At 57.0% G+C, this 16,692-nt stretch overlaps 1 protein-coding gene across 2 annotated transcripts in view; it reads right to left on the reverse strand.

The window, feature by feature from the left end:
* Positions 1-318: 318 nt before the first annotated feature.
* Positions 319-16,692, reverse strand: part of HTT (huntingtin) — a 166,191-nt gene continuing 149,817 nt past the window's right edge. Inside the window, exons 58-67 of one of the 2 annotated variants that reach the window (XM_017863158.1) lie at positions 15,733-15,863; positions 15,469-15,598; positions 14,316-14,471; positions 11,030-11,220; positions 8,980-9,094; positions 8,600-8,813; positions 8,041-8,146; positions 5,731-5,893; positions 5,362-5,522; positions 319-4,426 (exon numbers count right to left, since the gene is read on the reverse strand). In XM_017863158.1, the coding sequence (XP_017718647.1) occupies positions 4,213-4,426; positions 5,362-5,522; positions 5,731-5,893; positions 8,041-8,146; positions 8,600-8,813; positions 8,980-9,094; positions 11,030-11,220; positions 14,316-14,471; positions 15,469-15,598; positions 15,733-15,863 (1,581 nt within the window). In that variant the 3' untranslated portion in view covers positions 319-4,212. The remainder of the gene's footprint in view (positions 4,427-5,361; positions 5,523-5,730; positions 5,894-8,040; positions 8,147-8,599; positions 8,814-8,979; positions 9,095-11,029; positions 11,221-14,315; positions 14,472-15,468; positions 15,599-15,732; positions 15,864-16,692) is intronic. The other variant, XM_017863159.1, reaches the window with a different exon arrangement.

A 16,692-nucleotide genomic window follows, 5' to 3' on the forward strand; every position in this document is an offset into this window, starting at 1 on the left:
GACCATGAAGGATCCAGCAGCTCCCACAGCTCCCATCGGCAGTGCAGGAAGACCACCTGTACTGTGGTTTGGGAAGGCCCTTGAAGCAGCACCCAGCCAGGCCCACGCCCTGGGACCACTTCCTCATCCCTGGCTACAGGAAACACAGGGCTTGTCCTTGCTGGCAGCTGCCTGGGGGACCCTCCGTAATGTCAGATGTTAGCTGGTGGGACAGTTTCTGCCCCCGCTGGAGAAGCACTTAGGAGACTGTTTCCTAAGACTCCAGCTCAGCAAGGTCTAGGTTCTCATGAAGCAAACAAGCCTCACACAGCAACAACGGATGGTTTCAATGTTTTTCCTTTAATTTGGATGTACAATGTTTGCAGCAGTTAAAAAAATTAAATATACATCTCTCGTCAGTCCTTCCCTTTGCTCTCAGCAGCAGTCAGGTCTGGGTGGGGCTCCGGGACTCGCCCATCACAGCCCTGCTGGCTCCAGGGGAGCTCAAGCTCAGCTGACAGTCCCTCTGACCACAGCGCAAAGCAATGAGACCTGGACAAGGAGGCCCCACTTGGGTCAGAGCCCACCCTCCGTAGGCAGGTCCACGTTGGCCACGATCCTCCAAGGCTGGCAATCACCACCCAGAGTGCAGCGGGAGACTCTGCTCTTGGAAAAAACTGAGGGGAAGGCGTCCCTTTGACTGCACCAGAGCGTGACAGGCACATGGGGGAAGAGTGGCCCCTGAACCTTCCAGGTTGCCTTCAGTTGTCATGCGGCGCTCTGAGCGGCTCCCTCCTTCCCAGGAGGCCCAGGCCTGGCGAGCGAGTGTCCTCTTCTCGTCTGGACCATCCTGAGCTCTCCAGGGTGCCTCAGCAGCTCTCAAGATCTTCCTTCTTCTCGCTCCCACAGGTGGCCCCTCTGGAGCACAGCTCCAAGCCTACCCTGGCCAGCAGTGGTGGTCCTGGGTCCTCCCCGCAGAGGGAGGAAGCAGGGGAGGGACAAAGCCCGGTGAGGATGTCTGCTGGGAAGGATGCTCACAGGTAGCAAGAGCAGGCTGACTCCACCCCCCAGACACACAGAACTAACCTCACTCCGCCCCTCAGGGGGAGGAACGTCCACCTGCCAGGCAGCCACAGACCAAGTTATTGCTGTTCACTATCCATCCCGAGCTCCGTGCGGGGCTCATCTCAGCTCCAAGAGGACAAGCTGTTCATTGGCTCCGAGGGCTCTGAAATGACCCCCCCATGAAGGTGGGGGCGAGGGGTGTCCTTTAGGGCACAGGGCCTTCTCAGATGCTACATTCTGGGTGTCTGGAGGGGTGTCAGCTTCACACTTTCCTCCTGAAAGAACACATGTGCTGGCAGAAATGAGGGTGGACAGTAACAAAGAGCACTTGGCAGCTGGAAACATCACCTACATAGACTCAGCTGGGCCTGCAGCGGAAGGGAGGCACATTTTGGGAAAGAGACACGCTTCAGTGCATTGCCAAGCAATTCTACCCTGGTTTCATTAAAATCTTTCCTGATATTACCAGCAGGAAAACAAAAGCAATCTCCCCACAGCTCACCCCCAAAACTTGACAACCAAATTAATCACATTTTCAACAAAATTCGGATACGATGATTGGTGCTTGCCACAGGTTTTTAGGAACACGATCAAGTCCTCCTCCCTTCGGCAGAGTTGATATGGAGACCGTTTTCTCCGGTGGGATCCTAGTGAGCAATGAATGAGCCCTACTCTGACCAAGCCCCACGCCTGGATGTCCGTCACACGGCTAACTTGACCTGGCAGGTCTAAGGAAAGCCAACTTCCAGGAAGAACTGACCCAGGCACTCTTAGAGGCCATGCATCTCTGTCTTGAGACGTGTGTGTATAAAATTATAGATGTGTCCGTATGCACATGCATGTATACTTGACTTACGCATGGGTAAAGTCATTTTACTAATGAGCTCATATCCATCTCTGGAGCACACAGGCAGGCCTTTGGGAGTGGGGGATACCCCCTGCCAGAGCGGGGTGTTCTGAGCCCCTTGCTAAGGACTGTTTTAAATCACATCATAAACAAAAGGAAGACAAACTCTGTGTTGAGCCCAGCGATATGCATTCCAAGGGGAATGGCTCCATTTTACATTCACAGTGTTATTTCTTACAAATGTAAACATCTAGCCAGGAACAACATCTGGCCTGTGATACTTCTGTCTCAGAGCTGTTGACATAACCTGCAGGGGAGGTGGGTGGGGAGCAGCAACGGTTCTGAGAACTTTCCCCTCATCCCCAAACCTTCTAGCAGGCTTTCCAGGAAAAAGCTAGGATGAGAAACAGGAGCCCCCAACCAATACGGAACGATGGTGGTTTTCTTGTTAAAACTCAGTAGCTTCCCTTAAGGGCCTCCTCAAACATCAGAGCCCTTTCTACCGCTCCTGCTGCCCTGCCACGAGGATGAGGTGGTCCTGGCTGGGGGAGGCCTCTGTTGGGAGCTGGTGGGAAAAGCCTCATACAGGCCTGTCAAAGGCTGCTCAGAGGAGGGGCTCCCTTTGAGCAGGGGCTCCCTTTCAGCGCCCCCTCATGTATGTGGGCAGCACACAAGTCCACATCTCAGCTGCTCCTCAGCTGCCACGTAGGAGAGGGACAGGTGGAAGCTTGGGGGTCTCAAGGCAGCACGTGCATAGACCCCGGAAAAGCATTTCCTCCCCTTCCCACATTCCGTACCCAAAACATCAACGGGCATGACCAAACCAAGCCACATGGCAGTCGCCAGCCTTGCCTGGCTCGCCTCTAGGGCTGAGGAAGCAGAGCTCCTGCCCCATCGCAGAGCTCCCAAATCCAGCTCCTATGTCAGCAGCAGCCGGCCATCCAGAATCCACTTCCATTCTAATGACTTGGCTCCTCTGGGCCTGCAAACAGGAGGCTGGTCCAGGGACCTGGCCTGGGGATAGGAGCGGTGGCTCTGACAGGGCAGTGGGGCAGTCTCCAAGGAGCACAGAACTGCACTCTCCTGACTAAAAGGGGCCCCCATGCAAGATGTCAGCTGGAACGGGGGCAGAAGGGATGCCAGGCTCTGTCACTAACAGTGCCAAGACGCCAAGCTCTGCTGTTGACCAAGAGAGGCTCAGACAAAACACAGCTCAGTGACACTCTTGGGGCATGCATCCATGGAGCGGCAGATCCCAACACCGGCCAGCCAGCTCCTGGGCAGACACCACCCCAGGGCTAGCAAGGAACAGGAGTGGGAGGCCCATGTCTCTGGACACAGCGGAGGCTGCTCACCGCCAGGGAGGGCTGGCCTTCTCCGCTGAGTGACAGGGAGGCTGCTGTCCCTAACGTGGGTGGAGAACGACAGTTGTCTGTGCCCGAGGAGGAGGGGCTGCAGACGAGCATGCCCCTAGGACAGTGGGGACCTGTCCTCAGTCCTGCTGTGGCCACCTGCACACTAACGCCTCTCTACATCCCAGTCACCTTGTGAATGCATAAACAGGAACATGTACAACGGAAATGTCAGCGGGTGCTCAGGAGGGCTATGCCAGTGGCTACAGGAGAGGAAGCGTGGCCAGGGGCCCTGCCCACCTCCCCGGACACTGTCGCATGCAGCACAGGCCTTGCAATTCACATACTTTACACGGGCATAGAAAGAGTTACGTTAAAATTAATCTCTTTACTGATATAATTAAATTTTAAATCCTGAGAAGAAAAGAGAGAAGGGAGAATGGTGCTGGGTGTCTAGCACCCCCAGCCACTGGCCCAGCACATGCCATGGCATCTGTGCATACAGACACAGGGCATGGCATGCACACCCCACCAGGAAGACACAGGCCAGTGTTCCCAAAGCCTGCTCACGGCACCTTCTACTGCAGGACAGCAGAGGGGCCAACAGCCAGCCCGCAGGAGGGAGGACTTCCGGCCCAGATGCAAGAGCAGCTGCAGCCTGGCAACAACCAACAGGTGAGTATCAGGAGAAAGGACCTGGTCACCCACATGGCGTGCGGCACAGTTGCTCCTGCTCTCTGGAAGGCCTCAGGCTCAGCCCCACCGGGACTGCAGATACTCCTTGCCTGGCCACTGTACCACAAAGAGCACTTCTGCCATATGGCAGAGACACGCACGTTGCCTGGCCGCCTGCGGCATGTGCGGAAGCCCACAGGGACCAAGCTGGCTCGGTGGAGGCAGGGCACAGGGCGCAGATTTCTGGAGGCTCCAGCCCCAGCTGCCGCCTCACAGTCTCTCCCACCATGGCGCTCAGCAGGTGGTGACCTTGTGGACATTTCGTAAACAAGTCAGCAGCCGGTGATATGGGCTTCCTGGAGCTGCAACCACCTCAAACACAGACTGGAAGGCCCTGCGGTCGAGCTCCTCCTCTATCTGGTGTCTGTAAAAGTCTGTGGCAACCAGGCAGAAAAGGTTCACGTCCACCTGCTCCAGCTTTCCCATCCTGCTGATGACATGTGGGAGGCTGGTGCAGGAGTTAAGGAAAAAGGCCGGCAAATGAGGGGAATGCTGCCTCCCTGTCCTCACCTGGGAGCTCCTCTCCTGAAACAGCCTACGAAGGGGCCCAGGGAGCCTGGAGAGCCAGCAGAGCCCCGGAAGGGCCACCTGGATGGCTCCAGCTGCAGTAGTGCCTCCACCTTCATTCCTGCAACCCTTGGCTAGCTGGACACCCTGCTGGAAGGCCAGCAGGGCAGACGTGAGCTGGGCAGAACTGGCCAAGGAAGCAGGAGGCCTGCAGGCAGGCACCCACTCGGCAGCACTCACCTGGCCTGGCTCCTGTGCAGCACTGGTGGCCGGTGCTCCTGCTGTCCTGCTGGCCCCCACAAGCCCTGCTCCAGTACAGCGAGGGCAGAGCCACGCCAGGCACACTGAGCGAGGCTGTGCTGTCAGCACCAGGACAACCGCGCTGCTTGGAGGCTCTTGTGGTCTGTCTTGGGGGAGGGCTGTGGAAAGGGAAACTCCTGGCAGCCAGCATCTGGGGGTGGGAACTGGATCTTTACTTAAGCCTTTCCCCGAGAGGGTGATCGAGGCACAATGACCAAAGCTAATGAGAAGCAGTGTCAGGAGAAGCCCAGCCACACAGAGCCCGCGAGTGGGCGGGAGGTCTGCAGAGACCGCCGCCTGCCCTCGCTTCCCTCACCCAGGCCCTCCACAGACGGGCCCCTTAGCAGCTTCGACCCTTCTGCCATACACGGGCCCCTCTGAGAGGCCCTGGTCAGCGAATGTCTGGATGTGCTCCTTTCTGTATCCCTGTCAGCATTTTACTTCCCTGGGGCTGAGGGCCTGTCACCTTGGCATCTGTGGGGTTTTTGCAAAGGTTAGGTTTCAAAACTTTATCATGAAACATGAGCCTCGGTGTTGACGAGGGAACGGCCAGCACCAGGGACCCAGAGAGGATACATCGCCGCAACCCACGGGCTGGTGGACGCGCTGACAAAGAAGCAGGAGAGGCTCCATGTGGCCATGGCGACTGGGGTCCTCTGCGTGAAGTTGGAGAGGGACAGCATGACCCAGTCCCGGACCATGGATGACTGCCCGGTGCTGTGCAGAGTCTGAAACACCTGTAAGGAGCAAGCGGGCGCCTGAGTGTCAGGGCTGGGGGTGCGGGAAGCACCTGCTGTGCCTGGGTGGTGGGGGTGGGGTAGGGGCCAGAGGCATTGCTGCTTTAAAGGGGAGGAGCTGGGTTCTGCTGGCGAATCTGCTGGGAAGTCGGGGGCGACTCCACCTCCAGGCTTCCCCACTCCAACCCCATCCCACATGCAACCTCACCTTATACACCACGGTGGCCATGAACTGGGGGTATGGCTGCTGGTTGGACAGAAACTCTCCGATGACTTTGTTCATGATGTCCTGGGGTGGGAAGAAGTCGTCTAGAAACTGGGGCAGGATCCTCGCCACCACTCTGGCTTCACAAGGAAAGCCCTTCCTGATCCTGGGAGGAGGGACACAGGTCAGAGCCTGGCACCAGCTCCCACAGCTGCCCCACCTGCCCGCGGAGGGCCTTGGCTCTAATTCTGGGGAAAATGCTGATGTGAAATCAGGGCTGGGAGGTACCCTTGGCCGTGAGGGACTTTCCAAGTGGGGAAAGTCAGACCCTAAGCAACTGGAGTATGAAATTTGAGACTAAAAAGGCAAAACCCCAGCTCTTCCTCTGTCCAGCTCGTGAAGACAGGCTGCTAGGCATAGGCTCTGTCTGGGCTCCCATGCCCTGCAGGGACCAGAAATCCTAAGAAGAGTCTGAAAGCTACATAAAAAAATATGCAGAAATGGTGCAGCGGGAAGGACGTTACAAAAGAGATTTTTAAAAATCCTAACGAACCCGTTCTCATTACGTTTTTGCTGCTTTCCACATCCAAATGCTCCATAAACATTTCTATGTGTTCTAACACTTTGTAGCACTGTTGTCAACCGGGACTTTTTTCTTGTTACCGAACAGGGCCCCATCTGTGCTCTCGCTGCTGCTTCCCTAACCAGATCCCGAAACACGCCCCCTGAGCAGTATCCTTTCCAGTGCTGAAAAGCAGCCATCATGCTCCTGTCTCATCAGTGCACACATGCTGGCTGTGCATACCTGAGATGCACAGGAAGCAGCCAAGAAATGGCAGTGCACTTTCTCACAGGTGGTCCTGGCTCTACCCGCCCGCAGACCCTCACCCAGCAGTGGCATGGTGGCTGCGCTGAAGACAGTGCTCCACGGAGGGAGATCTGTGGTCAGCTCCAAGGTGCCTCCCTGCGGCGTCTGGAGGGCGCTAGAGCGGAAAACGTGCACCACGCTCTCTGGAGCACTCGCCACCTAGCACTGGGTCCACTAGACCACAAGCCCCTTGAAGGCCAGGACTGGTCGTGGCGCCTCCCTGTGCCCGTCTGCCAGCTGTGGTGGTGCTCAGTGAGCATGTGGGAACTGAAGAATGATGCAGAGGTGCCTTTTAAAATCGACATGGGGGCCAGGCACGGTGGCTCACACCTGCAATCCCAGCACTTTGGGAGGCTAAGGAGGGTGGATCACTTGAGTTCAGGAGTTCGAGACCAGTCCAGCCAACACAGTGAAGCCCCATCTCTACTAAAAACACAAAAATTAGCTGGGCATGGTGGCACGTGCCTGTAATCCCAGCTACTTGGGAGGCTGAGGCACGAGAATTGCTTGAACCCGGGAGGCGGAGGTTGCAGTGAGCCGAGATCGCGCCACTGCACTCCAGCCTGGGTGACAAGGGCAAAACTCCGTCTCAAAAAAAAAAAAAAATCAACATGAAAACAGACCAGCACAGGCTCAGCTGTTCAGAACACCTCATCTGGTCAAAGAGTAGAGCAAAGTCCACCTGAGTATGCTCTTGAGAAAAGCCAAATGGCTCCCCACCAGACACCCTGATTGGATGGCACAGGCAAGGCAGTGCAACAACGCCCCAGATCTGCCATGTCATCAGGACTGAGGCCGGAGAGCAAATCAGAGAGCCCTGTCCTTGAGAAAAAGCCCTACGAAGCTCTTAACCCACTTCCAGAGCAGGTGAGCAAAGCCAATTCTCAACACAAATTCACGCACGGCAGTGGGGCGGAGGGGTAGGGAGGAGAAGCCACTGGCCACACGGGTCTCAAAGATGCATGTGTGGGTTTCACCTTCATCCTCCTGCTGCTGCCCCTCACCCTGCTCCCGGGCACCACAGACCCCCTCCCACAGACCCCCTCCCACGGCCCCGTGGGCTCCCCTCTCACGACAGGCAGCCAGGCAGAGCCAACTCCTCATCACTGAGCAGGCTTCTGCCACACCCTCCCAGAGACTGGTCATTCCTGCCCCCTGCCACGCCCCACACTGCCAGGTGCGGTGCCTGAGCCCTCAGGAGAGATGGGCAGGTGCTGGGACAACCTTGGAACTGGTCAACACGACACCTGAGCGCTGGGGTCCAAGGACCACCAGCTCGCCAGTGGAACCCTGAGCCAAGGCAGCCCACGGTCAGGCTGTGGTCGGGAATCACTGGCGGGACTCCAGCAACAGTGCCAGGGGATCAGCCGACACACACAAACGCTCAGCTTCAGGCCAAAGTTCTAGGGAAGCTAACGGCTGAGGGATGGGGCTTCGTTTCTTACCTATCAAAAAGAACAGACACCCGCTCCATAGCAACAATCACCGACTCGCTGTCTGGGGCTGCAGGATTAGGGTCTGAAGTTCTACCCGGACTGACTTTCTCCTTTCCTGTAACAAAAGTGTTTAGTACGAAGTCACATCTATACAACCCAACAGGCTCTGCAGACAGTGCTTTGTACGCAGAGTCCAGCGAATCCCTGGAGAAGATCTGAGAGCAGGTGGTGTGGGCCCCTCGCTAGCCCAGGACCCCGCACAGCTCAGCCACATGGATAAGTGACCAGAGGGGTGGTCAACCCTGACCAGTACTCCAGCCCTGGGGGCTCCAGCCCAGGACCCCGCACAGCTCAGCCACACGGATGAGTGACCAGAGGGGCGGTCAACCCTGACCAGTACTCCAGCCCTGGGGCTCCAGCCTCTCTGGCAAGGTGATGGGGACGGCTTGGGGCAACACCAAAAGTGTCCAATCAGAGGACACCTAGTCTAGGTCCCTGGAGTGAGCATGCTCCTGTCTCCCTTGAACAGGACTTGGGCTGGCCTTGCAGGCACCGTGTACATGCTCACCTGTGTACATGCAGGTGAGCATCAAGCCCAGAGCCGCCATGGCCCGGTGCGGGCTGTGCACGTTCACTCTGTCCACACTCAGCTTGACCAGGGATTCTGCATCCAGGCGGGAGAGCTGCTCAGAGAGCAGGAGGCGCTCCAGGCCTCTGAGGGCACAGTGGTAAATGATAGAGGGGGTGGACTCCTCACTTCCGGACAGCATCACCCCACACATCTGCACAGGGAGAAAGGTTTCTGTGTCAAAGAATCGCTGCGTGGTCTCAGGTGTTCACGCCTCCTCCCCACCAAGTCAAAACTGGCCCACGGGTATGATCCCACAAGGAAAAGAGAAGGGAAGGCCACTCCCCGTGTGCAGAGGAAGCCAGCCAGGGCCCACTCACCTGTATTATGGATGCTGAAAATTCCGGCCCCACGTCCAGAGGATAGTTCTCAATCAGGTAAAACGCAGTGGCACACATGACCAGTACGTGCTGCTGGCTGTGAATGTTCACGCAGCTGAAAACGGGAGACGACAGCAGCCAGGCTCAGCCGCCCCCATGCAACGTAGAGAGGGCTTCGCAGCATGCCCAGCCCCACACGGGAGTGAAGAGCTGCGGGCCAGGCTGGCCCCCGGGAGCACCTACCCTGTGTGGCTCCCCAGGCCCCTGCAACCTGGCCTGACCCTTCAGCCTCTGCTCAACCCCTCCCTGGGTAGCTGAGCCCGTCTACCTCCCCCACGCCCTGCCCTCTCGGCCTGGCCCAGCCTCCCCTGTGGCCACCTCCATACTGGCCACCACAGACTTCCTCTCTCTGTCCCTCAAAGAGGCCCTGGATTCCCACACCCCAGGCCAGTCCCCTCTACTTCCTGAGTGTCCTGTGCTTTTCCTTCGTGGCACATTTCACCATGACGTGCTGCCTTGTGTGATCCCCCGACAGCACCTGCCTTCCCCATGGCACAATGAGAACCCGGTAGCCAGGGACTGAATGAGTGCCCACTGTGAACAGAGAAGCCAATACGATGCGCCCCTCCACCCACAGAAACGTGCCCAGTGATGCTTACATCCATCACCACGTGGTCCGACCTCCACCTCGGAGGCATGTGACACAGCCTGTGCCCATGGCACTGAGGCCAGCCCCACACACCATTTCTACCTGGATGCCACAAGCTCTCTGCATCCCAAACGCAACTCCTGGGCCACCTCAACTCTCCTTCTCTGAGTCCTCCATGCCCACAGCAAGAGCCATAGACAGCCCAACACGCCAGCACAGCCAGGGCTTCGGCCTGTGCCTGGGGCCTGTTGTGGGGCTGCCCCCCAAAATCACCTCACTGCACCAACACATGTGCCTGATTTGCAGGCCTGTGTCCCCTGTGTGACTTGCCCTATGCCAGGCTCCAGGGATGCAGAGACAGTTGCCAGCTGTCCGCCTGTCCTGTGTCCTGCTAGCACAGCACCCACTGCCCAGCAAGGATGACAGACGAGAAGGGCCTCGCCACAGAGTGGCTTGTGCCACTCTGGTCTGGATGAGGGCAACGGCCCCTGATGAGCCGCTGTCCCTGCTCCAGCATGTCCCAAATCCTGCCAGACAGCCACTGGCCCGTGCCATGGCTCACACCTCCCTCCTGTCTGAACTGTGCCTACAGAGATCTTCCCATCTCCCTCCAAGTCTTCCACTCAGCTTTGACCCGGCCCCCATCTCCTGCCCACTTGTCAAAGGGGATCACTGGCCATTCTTCCCAGCCCCCTTCCCATCTTTGCTCCTAATTCTTGCCCTCAACTCCCCCATGTGGGTGGCTGATGAAATTCTACCCTCCCTCTACAGACAGCTCTAAAGCCTGTGACTCAGAGAGCCTGGGCCCATCTCTGCTAAAGCCTCTGCGACTTCGGGAGAGCGGAGGTGAGACCAGGGTGTCACAGAGCCCTCCGCACTCACAAGACATCGTTGTGAAGAGCTTGACTTGCTCGCTAAGGGGTTGTGGCACCAGCCGTGCTTTGTCAAGGACACATCTGTGCAGAACCTGCCGCCCAGCAGCTTTAAGATAAAGTGAGGTTGGAATCACAGTGGAAACAAGAGGGAGGTGCTGGGCCAGGGCGGGGAAGGTGCAGAGAGGAGGCTGGCCTGGGTAATGAGAAGAGCGTTCTGGGAGCAGAGAATGAGAACCGCTGGCCTCGCCAGCAGAGTCAGGAATGGGCACATGGGGAAATGTGCTAAGCGCCACACGAGACAGCGGCAGAGGCGGGAGCTCCAGCTCACAGGGGGTGCCCGAGGAAGCCTCTAGGACGCATTTGTGCCCTTGCGTCTCACCGACCTCAGCCATGGCGCCCACCTGGGTTCCCACTGACACCTCCCTGCCATTTGGCCAGGGGCCTGGGCACTTGGAGAGCATGATGCTGCTTCCTTCACAGCTCATTCTGAGACCCCCGTCCTAGCCCCAGCCAGGCTCCCACTCACTGTGCGATCCCTTTCAGGTTGGAGAGGAGATAGTCGCTGATGACTGGGATGAGCTGCTTGGCAGTATCGTCCAGCAGGTCGCACTCCAGCACATAGAGGATGCCGTGCAGGGCTCCGACCCTGCTGGGCAGGTGGCTGCTCCTGAGCGTGCTCTCCAGCAGGCGGCTGACAGGCTCCGCCACAACCTTGTCCTAGACACACACAGACAAAAGCTGCTGAATGCACAGCTCACGCCCGGTGGCTCCTCCCCACAGACAAGGAGGGGCGGGGACCGGTGGCGCTGCCCTCAATGCTTGTGTGCAGAAGAGACTACACAGCAGGCCCGAGACCATTCGGAGAGGCCTGAGTGCCAGGCTGGCCCCTGGCTGGTGTCGGGACGGTGTCCACCGTCCTCACTGAGGAGGGGCTCCCTGTGCTCAGCTGCTTGTGTGGGCAACGGGGTTTGTGCTGAGAACCTGCCTTCCCTCTGGGAGTCCAGAGTGTGGGCATGAAGCAGGCAGAAGGTGCCCACGTGTACAGCCCGCAGTCAAAACCCTAGCACTGAGTCTCTAGTGGGCTTCCCTGGTGACGACACTTCACACACTGTCACGGCTCACTCTAGGGGGAGCTCAGTGCGTCCTACACGACCCCACCGGGAGAGGATACTGGAAGCTCGGGCCTGGTTTCCTCGGGACACCGCCCCATGGGCCTCTGCCCTTGCTGATTTGGTTTGCTGATTGTGTTTTGTGTGCTTTCACTGTAATACATCTTAGCTGACAGTCCTTCTAGAAAAGCCTGGGGGTAGTCTTGGGGATCCCTGATAGTAGTTTATGCCAACTTCAACCAAAATGGCCTCCATTTCACTTAGTATCCAAAACCTAATGGGGTTGAATATCGACCTAAACACTTAGCCCACATTCTTCACTTTCAATCTGCTCTTTAACAGTGAGGAGACCCCTGCAGAAGTCACTCAGGAATGTCACCCTCCTTCAGCCCAAGACTATGGGGACACAGATTTCCCATGGAGTGCTGGACGGCCAGGCAGCCTCTTCTTGTTGTGGAACAAGATGAGGTTCTCGGCAGTGGCAGGAGCTTCTCTGCAGGGGAAATGACCGGAAGACACAGAAGCCGCTCCCACCCATCCCAGGAATGAGGACCGAAAGAGGTTGTTCTTTGTGGATCACTTCCTTCTTGGGCTCCCACCTCACCCTGTGCTATCCCCTCATACACACAACGCCACGCAGCACCTCCCTGAGGACTGCGCTCCCACGGCCCCTGGTCCCACCTCTGAAAGTCCCACATCAGGACCTGCTCTCAGGTGGCACAGATTTCATAACAGGAGGCAAATACCTCAAAACGACATGCTCTGGATACGTTGGTACCAAGCATGACATGCTGAAAACCTTCACAGAGGATCACCATCTTCAAGAAAGATGCACAGAGCTGGGAATTAGTGCCCATGACCATCCTGCCTTAGGATCTGCTTTTCAAAATGATTATTTCTCATTTGATTATTGATGGCACAACACTTGCCTAAGGAGCTCTGGGCCTGAGCACAAAACCACATTACAATTCAAGTTAGCCCAGCAGCTGAAACTCCCCACAAAGGAGAAGAACCCCTTCCGAGAGCCGCTTTGACATCATGTGGGCAACCCCCAGAGGGTGTTCACAGTGAAGACAGACGCCCACACAGGGAGCCCACATGCTCATTGTTTCCACTCCCTGGACGGCTGCCGAGTCACCAGCACGGCACCAGGCTGAAGGCCACCCACAAGGGAAGACGACTGGCGTTTGGGCTTGGGGAAGACAGAGTCCAGGCAAGAGTAGTCAAGACTCGCAGGGAGTCAGGCTCCAGGTCACGGACATGGGCTCAGTCCCACCTCTGCCGCATTTTGTGTGACCCAGACAAGCCAGCTAACCTCTGACACTGGCCGCCTAGGGTGCCTTTGTCAGGTGGGGTGCAGGAGGAAGAGCTCCGCAAATGTCAGTGGCTGGAGTGACGGCAAAAAACATCATCGCTGTCACGACAGCGTTGTGACAGACAGACAGGAGCCCGTCCAGAGCAAGGGGTAAGCAGGCCCTGATGGGCACTGCCATGCCATTCTCACCAAGCGCTCCAGACAGCTGGCACACGGCAGCCACTCGGGTGTTTGTTGAAGACACGAGTTTCTATTGCTATCATAAAATGGATTACTAGGTAATGCCACAAGACAAAGACCCAGAGGCACCAGCTCTGACAGTTCTGACATCCTTGAATAGGCTTCGCCAGATGTCGGGGCCCACAGGTAATGATTTCATGTGTACAGCTGATGGATGCTTGGCAAATACCATGTGGTGATATGCCCACAGAATACAGGTACCATGCTGCACTGGCTGAATCCTGATAAACCAGAAGCAGAATAAGGAGGAACTCAAGAGGATGAACACTTGACCCTTGGGATGGTCTGAATGTTTGTATCCCCCCCCCCCCCGAAACTCCTACACTGACAACTAATTTGCAGTGCCACAGTACTAGAAGGTGGGGCCTTAGGAGGTGATGAAGTCATGAGGGGTGAGCCCTTGTGGATTGGGGCCCTGTCTGAAAGGCCTGAGGGAGCTTGTTCACTCCTTCCACCATGAGGACCCAGCGAGAAGATGCCATCTATGAAGCAGAGAGCAGCCCTCACCAAACACCAAATCTGTTGGCACCTTGACCATGAACTTCCAGCCCCCAGAACTGTGAGAAGTGAATTTCCACTGTTTATAAACTACCCAGTCTAAGGTACCTTGTAGTAGCAGCCGAAATCGACTAAGACAACCACCATGCTAAGAAGACACTATAGCACCCAGACTTGGGACTGGAAACGCAGGGTCACTGTGACAAAATGGCCCCCAGGAGAGAAGCTGTACAGCCAGGCAGTTCGGGGGACCTGGAACATAACTGAGGGGGAGTGAGGCAGTCAGGCCTCAGGGCAGGGCACGGGGAAGCCAGTCGCGTTTCCACCATCTACGCTGCTTCAGTGCCACCACACACCGGGGTTCTGTGGGGATGAGCTACTACAATGATGTCACAAGCCCAGGGACACGGGACCCCAAACCATGGCTTGGCCGCCACGACCTACATCACGGTGGCCTGTGGATGGCACTGACCATCGCTGAACCCCCTCCAGCTGAGAAGCACTGCAGCTCACGTGGGCTGTGGAGTCCGGGTCGGGTCAACTCTTGGAAGGAGGCAGCCGCACCCAGCACCTCTGGCCAACACCAGGTCCCAAGGCAAATGGGCCCACGTGGCTTCAGCACAGGAACCTCTGTGCCACCTGTCACTTACCATCCCAAGGACGGCAGCTGCCTTGCAGGTGGCGGGCACCAGGTACTGAGCGAGGATCTCGTCTTCTGAAGGGTGCACCCTTCGCAGTTCTGTCAGCGTCACATACATCAGCTCAAACTGGTTGCGCTCAGTGAACAAGTCTGAGACCACCAGAAGCTGGAGATGTGGAACACCAGGAAGCAAGGGGAGAGCAGCACTGTTAGAATCCAGGCAACGCATCCAGAACGCCGCTACTGGCAAGTCGTGTTCTTACACCTAAGAGACATTACTGTGCAGGACGCATGTGTGCGTCTGTGTGTGGTGTACGTGTGTGGTGTGTCTGTGTGTGTGCGTAGTACACATGGTGCATGTATGGTCTGTGTATGGTGTGTACATGTGGTGTATGTGCGTGTGTGGTGTATCTGCGTGTGGCGTGTGTGTGGTGTGGGGTGTGTGTGCATGTGCATGTATGTGATGCGTGTGGTGTGTGGTGCATGTGGCATGTGTATGGTGCGTGTGGCATGTGTGTGGTATGTACGTGTGTGTGCATGTGGCGAGTGTGGCATTGTGTGTGGTGTGTGTGGTGTGGCATGTGTGTGCCGTGTGTGCGGTGTATGTGGTGTGTGTGTTGCATGAATGTGGTGTATGGGCTGTGTGGGGTGTGTGGTGTGTGTGTGACATGTGTGCTGTGTGTGGTGCATGTGGTGTGTGTGTGCACGTGTGGCGTGTGTGCAGTGTATGTGGTGCATGTGGCGTGTGTGTTGTGTGCATGTGGGGTACGTGTGCATGTGGCGTGTGTGTGTTGTGTGCATGTGGGGTACGTGTGCATGTGGTGTGTGTTGTGCGCATGTGGGGTACATGTGCATGTGGCGTGTGTGTGTTGTGTGCATGTGGCGTGTGTGTGTTGTGTGCATGTGGGGCACATGTGCATGTGGCGCGTGTGTGTGTGCATGTGGGGTATGTGTGCATGTGGAGTGTGTGTGGTGCGTGCATTTGGGGTACGTGCGCATGTGGCGTGTGTGTGTGTTGCGTGCATGTGGGGTATGTGTGATGTGATGTGCGTGTGGTGCATGTGGTGCGTGTGGTGTGGCGCGTGTGTGTGTGCAGCGTGTGTGTGGTGCATGTGGTGCATGTGGCATGTGCCGGTGTGAGGGGAATGGGAAGGCTCACTTACGGATCGAACCACCTCACTGATCAGGATGGCTGGGGTTCTCCTGGCTGAGTTGGATGGCAGGATCCAGCGGCTGTACAACTCAAGTAAAAACTGCGAACAGGAATGGATGTCAACTCCAGCCCGGTGTTTCCTGTAGAATATGCAAGATGGGTATTTTCTGGGTACAGAAGATGAGAGGCTCATTTCAAGAAGCACCTCAAACAAATCAAATGACTGATAAGAAATTTCAAATTTCTGTAGAAAAGAAAAAGGCCATTGGAAAACCTGGAGTTGACTGGAGATGTGGGTGGTGATGAAGGTGCAGGGGCGTCGGCCTCCTCCTCCTCCTCCTCGTCCCATTCCTCCTCCCTCAGGGGTGTGATGCTGTTCCCCAGCCACACGGAGTGTATGGACACCTGCCACAGAAACAGGGTGCTGCTCAGCACTGCAGCCACAGTGCCAGGCTCCTGGTGGGCGGATGCAGCCCCTGGGACTCAGTACATGCCTACCGTCGAACAGTCTGCCCCTTTGCAAGGGTCGTTCAGACACCCCAGGTTACAGGCAAGGGAGTCCACAGAGAGGGTGGGTTGGGGGCTGGACTGCTGCTGGGAAGGTCCAGCACACGCTAAAGGCCTGAATCAGGAGTCAGTCAACCCCAGGAGCAGCTGAGGAGGGTGACACAGAAAGAGGCTCTACGAAGGGACGCTTTCACTCCTAAGTGACATCTGAATGCAGTCCCCAAAACACGGAACCAATACGTGAGATTTCTTTTCCAATCTCCCTCACTGGCAGTCATTGTGGTAAACCCCAGGCCAGAGCTTCCCCGTGCCTCTGTGACCCGTGCTCCAGATCACACAGCCGTCAGCACACCTCGACTGTCCTCCCTTCTGCCTGGTTCTCTGGAAGCCTCGAGCACTTGGCACAGTGCTGTGGGCTGTGTGCCCATAAAAAGCTGTTCTCCATCATCACTGGCACTAGGCCCAACTCACGTTCTTGGCACCAAGGGCCATTTCTCCCCTGGGACCCAGCACCCCCGCAGGGAGTGGGCAGGGAGTCTGTATGAACAACTCTCAGGCCAAGGAGCAGCCCCTGTGCTCCCCACGCCCAGACCCATAACTCCCACCCCTCTTTCCTAAAAGCAAGCAGTGGCTCAGTCCAGTGGCATCTGGGGCTGAACGTCCCAGACAGGGCAGGGGTGGCACTATACTTCAGCCCCAGTACAATCCCATGACAGTCGGTTTGCAG

The sequence above is a fragment of the Rhinopithecus bieti genome, unplaced genomic scaffold, assembly GCF_001698545.2.
Source record: "Rhinopithecus bieti isolate Rb0 unplaced genomic scaffold, ASM169854v2 scaffold_68244, whole genome shotgun sequence".
Taxonomy (NCBI): domain Eukaryota; kingdom Metazoa; phylum Chordata; class Mammalia; order Primates; family Cercopithecidae; genus Rhinopithecus; species Rhinopithecus bieti.